At 34.5% G+C, this 13068-nt stretch overlaps 1 protein-coding gene across 1 annotated transcript; it reads right to left on the bottom strand.

Moving 5' to 3' along the window:
* Window positions 1-1935: 1935 nt before the first annotated feature.
* Window positions 1936-7261, bottom strand: LOC306849530 (transcription cofactor vestigial-like protein 4). The gene is made up of 5 exons (XM_079384632.1): window positions 7040-7261; window positions 4783-4906; window positions 4437-4674; window positions 2939-3014; window positions 1936-2824 (listed from the first exon to the last, which is right to left on the bottom strand). The coding sequence occupies exons 1-5, from the start codon at window positions 7104-7106 to the stop codon at window positions 2517-2519; spliced, it is 813 nt and encodes a 270-aa protein (XP_079240758.1). The 5' UTR covers window positions 7107-7261; the 3' UTR covers window positions 1936-2516.
* Window positions 7262-13068: the final 5807 nt, after the last annotated feature.

The raw sequence follows: 13068 nt of genomic DNA, 5'->3' as shown, positions 1-13068 counted from the left end.
AGGGAACGCTCCGGTTACTCACGTAACCTCGATTCCCCATTAGCAGTCATCAATAAAAAATGACGACGCAACGCTCGTTCCCTTATCTCAGGGAACAGAGGTTACGTGGGTAACCGGAGCGTTTTCATCAACCTGTCCAAGACCAAATTTTTCTGAAATATATGCATTAATTGTAATAATGTTCAGTATCATCTTACTGTCTGTCAACAGTTGTCTCCCTGTCAGGTTTTTCAGGTTTCTATTTTTATTTCTCCTGATGGATTATAGGAGAGACACCTGAGACAACGTGGAAGCTAAAAGGAAACATAAACATAGTATATAATTTCACATTTACTAATACATTTTTAAAATAAAAAGTTGTATCTGTTGATATTATTTAATGAACCTGTGGTAATATGATTTAACGTTGAACAGTTACTAACTAATGTTTAATAAATACCGTATCACATGTACTGCTCTTTGTTAGGTACAGTTATTGGGACCTTATTGTAATTTTTTACACATTCTAAATGTAACAGCTGTTATGTGCACATAGATAGCATAAAAGTATGCAAATACAAAAAAAAAATAAAAGGAACAATGTTAATAGTATTGTTAATCTTGCTAGTTATATTTTGTATGGATCTGCTCTGCTAGACAATGATGTCATCTATACTAACCTTTCATGTGACTTAAAGCTGCCTTGAGGTGCCCACATTCCACAAGGACATCATGTTACTGCAACACCTTGAGATCTAAGCCACTGAGCATGAGTCACATTTTGTTCTCTGAGAAACACTAGACTCTCCCCTGTACGAGGCCAGTCAAGCCTGCAACAGAGTATAGAAGGCAGGGCTTTTGGCAACAATAAGACTTCTTTGAACTCCGTTCAATGGCTTTTACTGTGCTTTTGTGCCAGCAAATCTTCATTCAAACCTGTTTCTCAGCTTCTTGAACTTGATCTTGTGATTGACAAGTTTAGCATCTGATCTAACTGGCAGTTGATCATTTTTTTTAGCAGGCACAGAAGTTATTTCCAACTATTTCCTATTTATCATAATCTAAGAAGGTCAAATCTATTTGCGATTTTGCTTCTGGCAAGGTAAGCTTACATAGAAGTGCTTGAATCTGGCCCCTGAAAAGATGACACTGGTGTTCTGACTAATTTTACCTTCCCATAACGATAATTTAGATAAACATACAACATCTCATCTATTGATTTCTGATGGAGAAAAAAATAAACTACTGTATGACCCTTAACGCCATTTAGCATGGAAGGTGATGTTTGACAGAGTGAAACAAATGTAATGTCAGTTCTGTTCTGAAAATAGACCTGGTAAAGACATATTGATGACGGAATGTCAATCTACTTAACTCTGTGCTTAAAGAAATGTTGATTATTCAGAAAATAGGTTGACCAATAAAGTTGTTTGCTTGCTGACAGAATTCAATTGGAAGAGCATAACGGTGTATTTTTTGTTTGCTTTTAATATATTTGGAGAGTTAAAATTATTTTCTGTGGGGTAATGAAACAGCAGTTTAACCATCATGAATTCATTTGATTATTAAAAGTGGCAGAGCAAGTTATTACAACAAGTTTGATGAGAGATTAGAAAGACAAATATATAACGTACGTTGGAGTAGCTTACTGTTAAAATTTACGCTACTGTTAATGTTTTTGAAAGAAGACTGCATTTATTTGATCAAAAATACAGTGAAAACAGTAATATTGTGAATTATTATAAAAATATATTTTAAAATACTTTGAAAAATAAATTTATTCCTGTGACACAAAGCTGAATTTTCAACAGCCATTACTCCACTCTTCAGTGCTGCATGATCCTTCAGAAATCATTCTAATATACTGATTTTGTGCTAAATGGTGTAAATAATTTAACAAATATATTTATATTTTTAGTAGTTTTAGTGTTTGTTTAAAAAAAAAATACAACTTATGCATTTAAAAAAAAGTGTTTATTACAAATATGTACAATAGTATAAAAGCTTGAAATTTACAGAGGGATTGAAATGAACAGCAGTAGCCCATACAGAGATGTCAAAGTTACTCACCTATTTTTTTCAAGCATTTGTTTTCAATTAAAACATGAAACTTTCCGACCTAGTAATTTTTGGTATGTTTTGCTCAGTGCTCGTTTTAGGTTACAAGATCCTGGTACACTGCCTAATATAAATATGCACGTATTATCAGAAGAAAGCTTACAACAGACGATGAAATGTTACTAGCAATAATCAGTGCAATCACAGTCAACACATAAAAACCAGTGGCACCCACAAAACCAATGACAAAAGCCACCTCCAACAATGCTTAGCTACCATGAAATGATCCGAAAAAGGCCAGACTTTGAAAATCTCCCTTTTAAAGACGATTTAACAATTGCTCATGACAACTTTTACAGCACATCAATTGATCGCACATCAATTGATCTCCCTTTGGCTTTTTACAGCAGAAACGCATGGGCCTACACATGCATATTGAGTCCATTTGGTCATATCTACATCTAATTCCACTCTCTTCTTCATTTATCAGACCATAGGTTTGGTGTGGTCGTGGAAGGACTGACTGAATCTATGCGAGCTCTTTTGGGACTCTGGCTGTAGCCGGGCGAGTGGATGAAAGTCGGACTGCTGGGTGGAGATGAAGAAGATGAGGAAGAGGATGAATGGCAGGAGGAGGATGAAGCTTTGAGCTGGAGCCATTTATCTCCCAGCGCTTTGGCAAAGTGGTCATCTACAGACACACTGATGGAAGTGGCTCTGTGGTAGTTCATCCCGAGGCTCCTCTGGAAATGCTCTTCAACGTGGTCATACCTGTGCTGGGTAACAACTGTAGAGAGACAGAATCAGATGATGATGTTCAAAAACTATTCGTTCTGATGAAAAGATCTGCACGGACATGTTAAAGGAGGAGCATCAAGCTCTTTTGCAGCTTTTTACTTACTGGTGGAGGGATTGCAGCAGTCTTTTTTTGTTGACCGTGTTGCAGAGGAAACACAGGTGATGACAGACGGCCGTATCTGAAAAAGACAACAAAGGTCAGCAAATCTTTATCGCAATACTTTTTTCCCCCATCCATCCATCTATAACGCAGCTTTCGGAATGGCTAATGAATAAAACTGATAGAAAATGGGAAAATAAATGGACAAGACGGACAGTTTTGTTTGTGGTTGGTGGTTCTAGACTATTTCTCCCTCAGCCCTGATGCCACTAGCAGGTCAACAGCAGCACTGGTGTGTTGAGACTTGTTGACAACATTCCTCCACCCATTGCTCACATTTTCTCCCTGAATCCGGCTGGATTGCATATCTTAGACAGGCAGAGGCCTGTCCACTCTCTAAAGAGACACTCTCTCATGAACACAAAAGTGCCTTCCTGCATTCTGTTGTGTCTCACAGATAGTGAGTATGAACAGACTGCAGTGGCCTCAGGATAGACTCTAAGAAGAGGATGATATTATACACCGAACGTGTTCAGTCAGCACGTATTGCTGAGGATGGAACAGCCACAAATTGGTCTTTTAATAATGGATTATCATCCAACTTTGAACACTACAGCAAGAACACTGTTTGGCTAATGTCTGGAAATATTTACAGACTTTGGTACAATATTATTTCATGGACAATGCATAGAAGATCTACACATATATAACATTTTAAATATTTTAAAACCATGTTATATTTATTATATACAATATATGAATATTACAGGTATTTATTACTATTATTTTTTAATCAATCATGTTAATTAACAGTTGGATTAAATTGGTACAATATTATTCCAAACATATTGATGCTATATTAAGATACAGCATATCATATAATTTTACACATAATATTTATTTATTATATATAATAGTTGCTTATTATTGCTTATTATTGTTTCTTATGTAATGAATATTAACAATTTATATTTCTATTATTTTTAAATAATTATGTTTATTAATAAGTATATTTAAATAGTAATTTATATACTATTATGCAACACAGATAATCTTGATTCTTATTTAAAAAACGGATAAACAGTATTTACACGTATGTAAATAATAGTTAAATACATGCAATATATATTTAAAATGTTAAAAATATATTATATTTAATATTAAATATGGTTATTTGTATATGTTAATGAATTAACAAATATTGTGTTTATTAATAATTATAAAATGGTATTTTATTATATTACTTCACATATAATGCATATTAGTGTTTATTAAGATATTGATTTATACATATAGTTATCATATAATTAAATATTATATATATGATGTTTTACATGATTCCTGTGTTTTTCAATCATTCATGTTACTTAATTTTTATTTAAATGGTTTCATTACACAAAACAACAACAACTACTACTGCTACTAAATATTGTTAACAAACATTGCATTTTAATTTAAAGGATGCCATAAGCTCAGTTGATTTAACAGTGGTAGTAATCACCTGTATTTGTCTGACTGTTGTGGTTTTGTTTTGGCTCTCTGTTTTCTCTGGTTCTGGGCGCGGTTTCTTGATTAGGGCCAGAGGCTCGTCCATGACTGGGGTGGAGTACACTGGACTGGGGATCAGGTGAGTGGGGCTGGCCGTTGGGCTCCATGTGGATGTGGGGCTTTCAGGAATACTGAACACAGATGATCTGCGGACACTGTTGGCCAGGCTCTTGCTGAGGGCCCTCTCTCTTCTGAAACAGAAAGTAAAAAAAAAAAATAAATGAGGAAACTAAATTCTCCTCTGTCCGTATTATTCTACTGGGTATTGGTTCCATGTCGGATGGTACACGGTCCATTACCTCTCTTCAAGTGTCCGTCCTCTCTCTGAACTGTGTTTGCGCTTCATGGGATGTGCAGGGCGCATCCGCACCCTGTCGCTGGTCATGTGGCGAAATCTGTCTTCACTCCTCAGATTGGGCTGTCCTGTGAAAAGATGAACACATGCCCGTGTGACTTCAGATATGATAAACGACATCGCTGCGGGGTGCTCACACGGTCATTGCCAGTCACCGATTCCCTTACTTGTGAAAAGGTGTGGCAATCAAGTAAACAACTGACTCTTAATCCTTGGAATTGCATCACCGCGTGTGTATCTTAATTGTGGGAAAAAACGTTGTTGGGCCACCGTTAAATGTAAACTCCGTGAAGTGGCAGAGCAAGATCAACTGGCTCTGTGAGTATTACTGTAGAACTACCCAGCTGATTCACCACTAACGGTAAATGTCATTCAAATTTTAAAAACATACGAGCCAAAAAAACGACATCAGTGAACAAATGAGGATATCACTTGTTGTTCATACTGCTTTGAGGGGCAAAACAGGCTTTGTGGGTTAAGGCATGTGGCTCACAGCATGTTTACCCAACACAACGATAGTAACAGACTAATCCAAACTGAAATGCACATCACATTCACATGCTAATATCATAAACAGTGTCATGCAAAGGTCTCAAAGTTCACAATCTGCTCCATGCTACAACAGATAATGGTTTTAAAGCTCATTAATAGCGCACTGACAATTTTTACTCTCAAAATGATCAGTTATGCTGGATTTTTACTTTTTGTAAAATGATGAACAGTGAATAATAAAAAAGACAGAGAATGTAACATAATTACATAAATATAATAAAAAGCCTTCCACCCATAATATATATATATATATATATATATATATATTAGAATTAAGGATTAAGAGTCATATATATATATACATATACACACGCATGCAAGCCTATATGTACAATCCTGAATCCTCCAGACAAATGTTAGTTAAAAAATTTTAGTTAAATAAATATCCATATTAAAAATGTCCCTCTTTTTTTTTTTTTTTTTTTTTTTTAATGTTTTACACATTTTTAATTTACATGGTTTTGAACCAGAATTAGTTTACATGTCCATTGCATTGTGTGAAACACTAACATTACTCTAAAAATTTACCTTGACCCCTAATATTGACTGATGAGAGATTTCACAACATCCTTTTAATTCACTCTTGGAAAAGGTTAGAGATTTGCAACTGATAGTGACTTACAGTAACTTCACAGTAACTACATGCACCTTCACAATAAGTCAGTTATGACGAATAATGAGTCATATATCACAATCAATGTAAGATTTTATACTTGAACATCTGCTACACCAATTATTAGACTCTTAACTTTTAGAAAGTAATACAAACAAGATCATGGGCTGTGGATATCAAATCAACAGCATATTAGACCAGTCAGGACCCGTGTAGATTTGATCGGTGATTAACATCTGAGGTATTTTACCACTGCATGAATGAAGTGTAGCGTTAGGCACCATCAGACTTCAAGCAGATAACGTTTACTAAATGCTCAAATGGCTTGGGCGATGAGGGGGCATTGTTGGCAGAAGCCTCTTTCACTTCCACACACTCACAGATCTCCCAAGCAGTGGACTGTGACCAGGCAGGTTGACTCTGCATGACAGAGGACGGGGGATTGGGTGTAAACCACACCTTAAACCTTGACTGATGACTGATTTTTAGTGCCTCAGGGAGGGATATTTTTCAAGGGGAGATTAAAGACAAAAAAACAGACCCACATCCTTTTTCTTATCTCTTTCATTTGCAGTCTAAAACACACATCAAGCACATCTTCATCTAAACTCTACTCAGCTAACCTTCAAAATAAGAGCATCATAATTTTGCCAGTAGTTCAAGGGGTTTCTCAGCCTCTTTTCATATTTTAAATCCTTTCAAATATTTATAGATCCATTTTTGAATTGTTTACCCTTGTATATTTAAATAAAAATAAGCAAGATGAATAAATAAACATGTATAACATCACCAAAAAAACACATTTTAAAAAGACTAGACAGTATAAATTCCAGTTGTATGGTGCATTTTCATGCTACATTATGCATTAATTCTAATAATAATGATTATTGTTTTAAAATACGCAATGCAGGTAACATAGGCTACATTATGTAATTCTTAGTTAAAACTGGTATTATAATAAACAATGCAGATAACATGCACACATAATGTAATTCTTAGTTTAAACTGGTATTAAGATATAAAACGTAATAATTACCTTCTAAGATGTACACTTTGAAGCCACTGCTCATCCGGGTAATGTAGTGTAAATTAGTGACCGCCATTCCTAATCTTCAGGGTTCTCTAAGCAGTGCAATGCTCCTAAACAAGTTTAGTTGTGAGCGACAGAATCGATCCTCACTCAGCTTTGAATTGTCACTGACCTCAAGTGCTCTGCGCTTTCCATGATCATGCCTCTCTGGCTTCTTATTGGCTGCTTGAAGGCCAGCCCCCTCCCTCTGGTTTTGTCTGCACAAGGCGACCTACCACCACAGGTGCCTGATGGGAGGAGACAAACGAGAAGCTGTGAATTGCCTGCTGTCTATCACCCCCACCCCACCATAACACCCCCAACATGGGCTAAAAATGACAGATGAAATGCAAATAAAATGAGCAAAATAAAAAGATATATTATATTAGTTTAAAAATGTATAATGAAACAGAACATCACGTATATAAATCCACGCATGTATGTTCAAATTTTGATATAGAGGTGTGTATTACAGGGACTGTACATGTGGTCTAACTGAATTATTTCGGGAGACGGACAGCTCAAAATAAAACAATCAGGTGGTAATGTGGATCTACCCTCCTCTCCAAGTACCAACATGCCAGGGCAGCCGGGCAGAGACATGAATGGTTTCCTTGTTATATATCACTGTTCTTGAGAAACATATTTCCTGGCATTACAAACTTAAAATTTGTAGGTAAAACTTCTTTATTAGACTACATTTACAAACAGATAGACTATAAGAGCAACTGTACACAAATATTAAATTTATACATAAGTTCTGAAAAATGTAATATAAAATAATAGAATATAGGATGCAATTAAATCTTATTAAAAAGTCAATGCGCTACTGTTCAAAGGATTGGTGTTGGTATTTTTTTTATTGTATAGTGTATTTTGTATAAAATACTAAATATTGTATAATGTATTTTGTATAACTGTATTTTTATTTTTAAATGTTTTTAAAAAAAGTCTCTATAATGATCATCAAGGCTGCATTTATTTGATCAAAAATACAGTAAAATCAAGAAATTGTATTAAATTGTCAAATAAATGTTTTCTACTATATTTTAAAAGGCTATTCATTCCTGTGATGATGAAGATAATTTTTTAGCAGCCATTTCTCCAGTCTTAAGTGTCACATCCTTCAGAAATCAGTCTAATATGCTGAATATCAATTTGCAATCATCAATGTTGAAAACAGTTGTGCTTCCACAAATAATTAAATCATTTTTTCCAGGATTCTGAAGGATCCTTTCCTTGAATGTTACTGTATATTTTGACATGGGATTCTAATCTGGGATTTAAAACTAAACAGAACATTTGAAGTTTTTGAAAATATTTTAAATGGTGCAATTAAAGAGAAGTCAAAGTATTTAAGATTAACTAATGAATTCAAAATGAAATCAAATTTGTGATATTGATCTGGTGAACTTTTTTTTTCCACTGAAGTTCGAAATGGTCTTTAGATCATCTTAAATCATACTGGAGAACAGCTTCATCTTAAGTGCTTCTGTCATTAAAGCAAAAAACAAACCAAATACTAAGATACTTTTAAATATTATTCATATGATTACTTTTTCAATTAAACTTTTTACTCAAACTATTATGCTGGTAATATGATTTGTAATGAAGAATAAAATAGGCATTATAAAAACACTAAATACTAGATTTAAAGCCAATAGAACTGTAAATCCTTTTCAAACTTCACTATCCCACTTTTCCTTCCCTGGATCCTTTTAGAATCCACAAACAAGTCTTGCTCTGTCTTTTGTTTCCTTTCTAGGAGTCAGCACCTGTCGACAGCCCCTCCCGTTGCCCTAATCTAAAATCTCACCCGACTGCATTTTTCAGAGTGTTTAGCCCACCTGAGCTGCAGTCATTCCACCATCCTGCCCATACATGCAGTTATGTTGTTAGTTCCCAACCTTTATGCATCGGGCCTTTTCTTTCCACAGATCTGTTTCTCCTATTTCTTTTTTGGCAGAAAGACAAAGGCTTCAGAGTGCTGAAGAGAGCTTTGTACAGTGGGATCCTGCCTGAGCATGCTAAAGCCACAAATGCTTACATACATGACTGAAACACACTCCCTCTGGACATACAGTTAACCCCATTTGCATTACAGGGAAGCCATCATAGTGTTACAAGTGAGTGCTACTGCTCTACATAAGGCTAACCTTTCAATATAACCGTTTCTTTAATAGAAGAGCTAACACAGGTACACTTAATACAGGTAATTTACTTCCCGAAAGAAACCCGTTTGAATAGTGCAAGCACTTTCTCAAAACTCTTACTCATGCGACATTTATTTTGTAACATTACCAGTGAATGTACTGTGATTGATTGCCTCTCACTGTACCTGCAAATTAACACTGTAATCAACAACTGTAAATATTTACTGTACTCACTCCCTATCATTATTGGATTGTCATCTATTTTATAACCACATTTCCCAGGATGCCACACACAGTGCAGATGTGTCTCTATAAACCAGTGAGAAACGTTTCTCACAGTCATTCAAGTGCTGAAACTTCTACTTTGGTTAAACAAGACATCGTTGAGCTGCTTATGGAAGGTTATATATTTGAGCATATAGCCTAGTGACAGGCCAAAATGAGACGTTTGGCTATATTTGTGTTGACTGAATGAAGTGCATAGCTTTGCACACAGCAAAGCAATCTCGCGGGAAGCCAAAGAGCGACCTCTTGCGGAAGAAATCATGTCTGATACAGAAATATACATAATAATATTTCAGTTTTGGTATCTGTGCTTTTTTGGAGATACTAAATATTGTGTTTACTGCAAAGAAGAAGAAATGCCCACAGAACAGGTAGAGCACGTAACGTTTTTTGGCTTGAGGTTATTGTCGTTTCAGGGCACAGTAAAAAACTGTGGCCTAAAGCAAGTATGTTTTAGGTGAAGACACAATGCAATGTTTGATCTTACCAGCTGCAAAGATACTACATTTCATTCAACAATATTTATTTGACAACATTAAAAATCTATAGCATATCCACAACTATGCCACAATATAATTTATTTCAGGGTGTATTTATTTGCCTGGCTCTGATAATAACCATAATTTTCAGTTTATAAAAAATGTAGCATGATTTCACACTTCCATCGTGTATTTTAGGAATAATAGTCAAATTACTATTATTAGCCTTTTTTTCTAGTGCTGGGCAACGATTAATTGCGATTAATCGCATCCAAAATAAAAGTTTTTTGTACATAATAATAATATGTGTGTGTACTATATTTATTATGTATATAAATACACACACATGCATTAAGAAAAATATGTTAAGTGTATATATTAAATATATAATATAAATTATATTAATATAAATATATACATGTAAATACATATAAATATTTTCAAAATATATAGGCCTACTGTATGTGTGCGTCTTTATATATACATAATAAATACACACAGCACACACACATATATAAACAAAAACTTTTATTTTGGATGCGATTAATCGCGATTAATCATTGCCCAGCACTAAATTACTGTTTACTAGTTCATTTAATCGATAGCTAATTTTTACTTTGATCACTTAGGTTATTTTTATTTATATAATTACATAAACTCTGACAGCCTTTGCCGAAAAAACAGTATTTTAACAAACAGTCAAACATTTGCAGCTTGATGGCTATTTTCCATATGTATGTTAGGTGTATAGGCGTAAATGGTGTGTGTTGTTTTGAATGGCACCGACTGTCTGAACCATTCACATGTTTGTTTATGAATACTTTTGCTCATTCACTAATGGAACAGCTTTGTGAAGGAGGGTATTAGCTTCCTTTGTTAATGTAATGGCTCAGAATTAGGGTCAACACCAGAAATGGCAATTCACTTCAATTCATGTCACACATACTGTGCACTGTATGGAGAGACTTGAGCAACTGGTTCCTGCTGGAGAATAACAACTGTTCTCTCAAGGGAAAGGGACCCCCTGTAAAACAACTCCCTGAGAATCCACTAACAAAGGAAGGAGGATGTGGTGCAGAATAATTGAGTTTTATATCACTGCAGAATGTGAGCTCATTTTTGTGTGTGTTTCAGTGCTACTGTAATAAAACCTAGAAACTAGCCTGAGAAAAGCAACAATAAAAAATCTGTATACCATGTACATAGCAAATACAGCCAGCATAACATGCTACAACAACATTAAAATGGCAATTGGATTTGATGTACACTACAATTCAAAAGTTTGGGGTCAGTACAATTTTTATTTTTAAAAGAAAATATTTTATTCAGAAAGGATGCATTAAATTGATCAAAAGTGACAGTAAAAACACGGCTACAAAAGATTTCTATTTCAAATAAATGTTGTTCTTTTAAACTTTCTGTTCATCAAAGAATCCCGAAAAAAAATGTATCACAGTTTCCACAAAACATTCAGCAGCACAGCTGTTTTCAATATTGATAATAAGAAATGTTTCTTGAGCATATTAGAATAATTTTAGTAGGATCATGAAACTGAAGACTGGAGTATTAACTAATTAATAAGAAAAAAATTAGACATTAAAATTAAAAGTTACAGTTTAAATTGTAATTATATGTCAAACTTCTGTTTTACAGTATTTTGATTAAATAAATGTAGCATAAGCATAATATAATTATTTTAAAAAACATGAAAAAAATAATAATAATAATTTACCAACCCCAAACTTTTGAATGGTGGTATACGTGAGACACACACACACGTTTGTTTTTGTGAAAAGTGGGGACATCCCATAGGCGTAATGATTTTTATACCGTACAAACTGTATGTGCTATTGCCCTACACCTAAACTTAGCCCTCACAGGAGACTGTGCATTTCTACCCCCCCCCCCCCCCCCCAAAAAACTCACTCTTTATGATTTATAAGCGTTTTGAAAAGTGGGGACATGGGCCAATGTCCTCATAAGTCACCTTCATCTTGTAATACCTGTGTCATACCTGTGTCATTATACAAATTTATGTCTGAATTTTATACAAAAACGTGCACACACACACACACACACACACACACACACACATATTTGTTAATAAAAACAATTCAGTTATTTATAGAAACAACATTTTACATAGAGCAATTTTACTTACTGTCAAATTAAGCCTGAAAAAAACAACAATAAAAAATAAAAGCTATACTTTAGTGTGAGAACCTTACACTGATTTATAGTATGTTTTGATGCATTAAAAGGAAATTGTAGTCTATCATATTTCCAAACCGAAAATAAGTATTTATAGTGTGCTTTCCCCTCTATTAATTATTTTCAGTTTTCATCAGGCCATTAATGAATTTTAAAAAATCTGTATTTTTTTCCCTCATTGCAGAGCTTGATCAGAAGGGAGGGGGCAAGCCCTAGGAATTATAGACTGCAGTCCCACTGTAACGCTCTGGTGTAAAATAGCTCTCCTAAAGTCACATCTCAGATTGCATTGTGTGCCTGAAGGTGTCTGCTGCTGCCCACACCTCCATTTTGTGCTAATGTGGGTGTAACTGATTCACCACTAAAGTAAAGCATGTGAGCAATGCTTTGTTTATTGATTGGGTCTTTCAGTCTATGTGAGGTCCAATTTCATTATCAAACAGAAATGGCCATAGCAATTACGCTTAAAAACATGGGCATGTGACAAAAGCAATGAATATGAAATGGTTGAAAATTAAAATGTATATATATATACAAACAAAGGCTGTGAATGTGTTGTTAATGTATTGTGTTGCATTGGGTGGAGCCTGTAAACATTATGTTCCTTCATTTGAATGTCAGTCCATTTCCTGATAAATTACTTCACAGGGGAGATGGGGGCTATACTTGTCACACAGATTTATTTCAGTACCATTCGAGTCAAATGGCCAGTTATTTACACAAATAAATTTTTTCACTAGAAGTGTTTTTGCTTATTGATTTCAAATGCTTAGTTCAAAATGGTGTAAAATATTTTTTTTATGAATTCTCTTTCATTATGTTTCATAATAGCTCTAAATACAATAATACAAGTATATATGAAAATAAA

This window comes from Barbus barbus, assembly GCF_936440315.1.
Source record: "Barbus barbus genome assembly, chromosome: 29".
In the NCBI taxonomy this organism is placed as follows: domain Eukaryota; kingdom Metazoa; phylum Chordata; class Actinopteri; order Cypriniformes; family Cyprinidae; genus Barbus; species Barbus barbus.
The sequence above is the reverse complement of the archived record's forward strand: the minus strand, read 5'-3'. Positions and strand labels throughout refer to the sequence as shown.

Bases quoted from the DNA above. Each gene is read 5' to 3' on its own strand.
- LOC306849530 (XM_079384632.1), bottom strand. From the start codon at position 7,106: ATGGCGGTCACTAATTTACACTACATTACCCGGATGAGCAGTGGCTTC. The intron at 3,015-4,436 runs GTGATTACTACC...TGTCTTTTTCAG, and splicing joins CAACAGTCAGACAAATACAG to ATACGGCCGTCTGTCATCAC. The intron at 2,825-2,938 runs GTAAGTAAAAAG...GTCTCTCTACAG, and splicing joins CTGCTGCAATCCCTCCACCA to TTGTTACCCAGCACAGGTAT.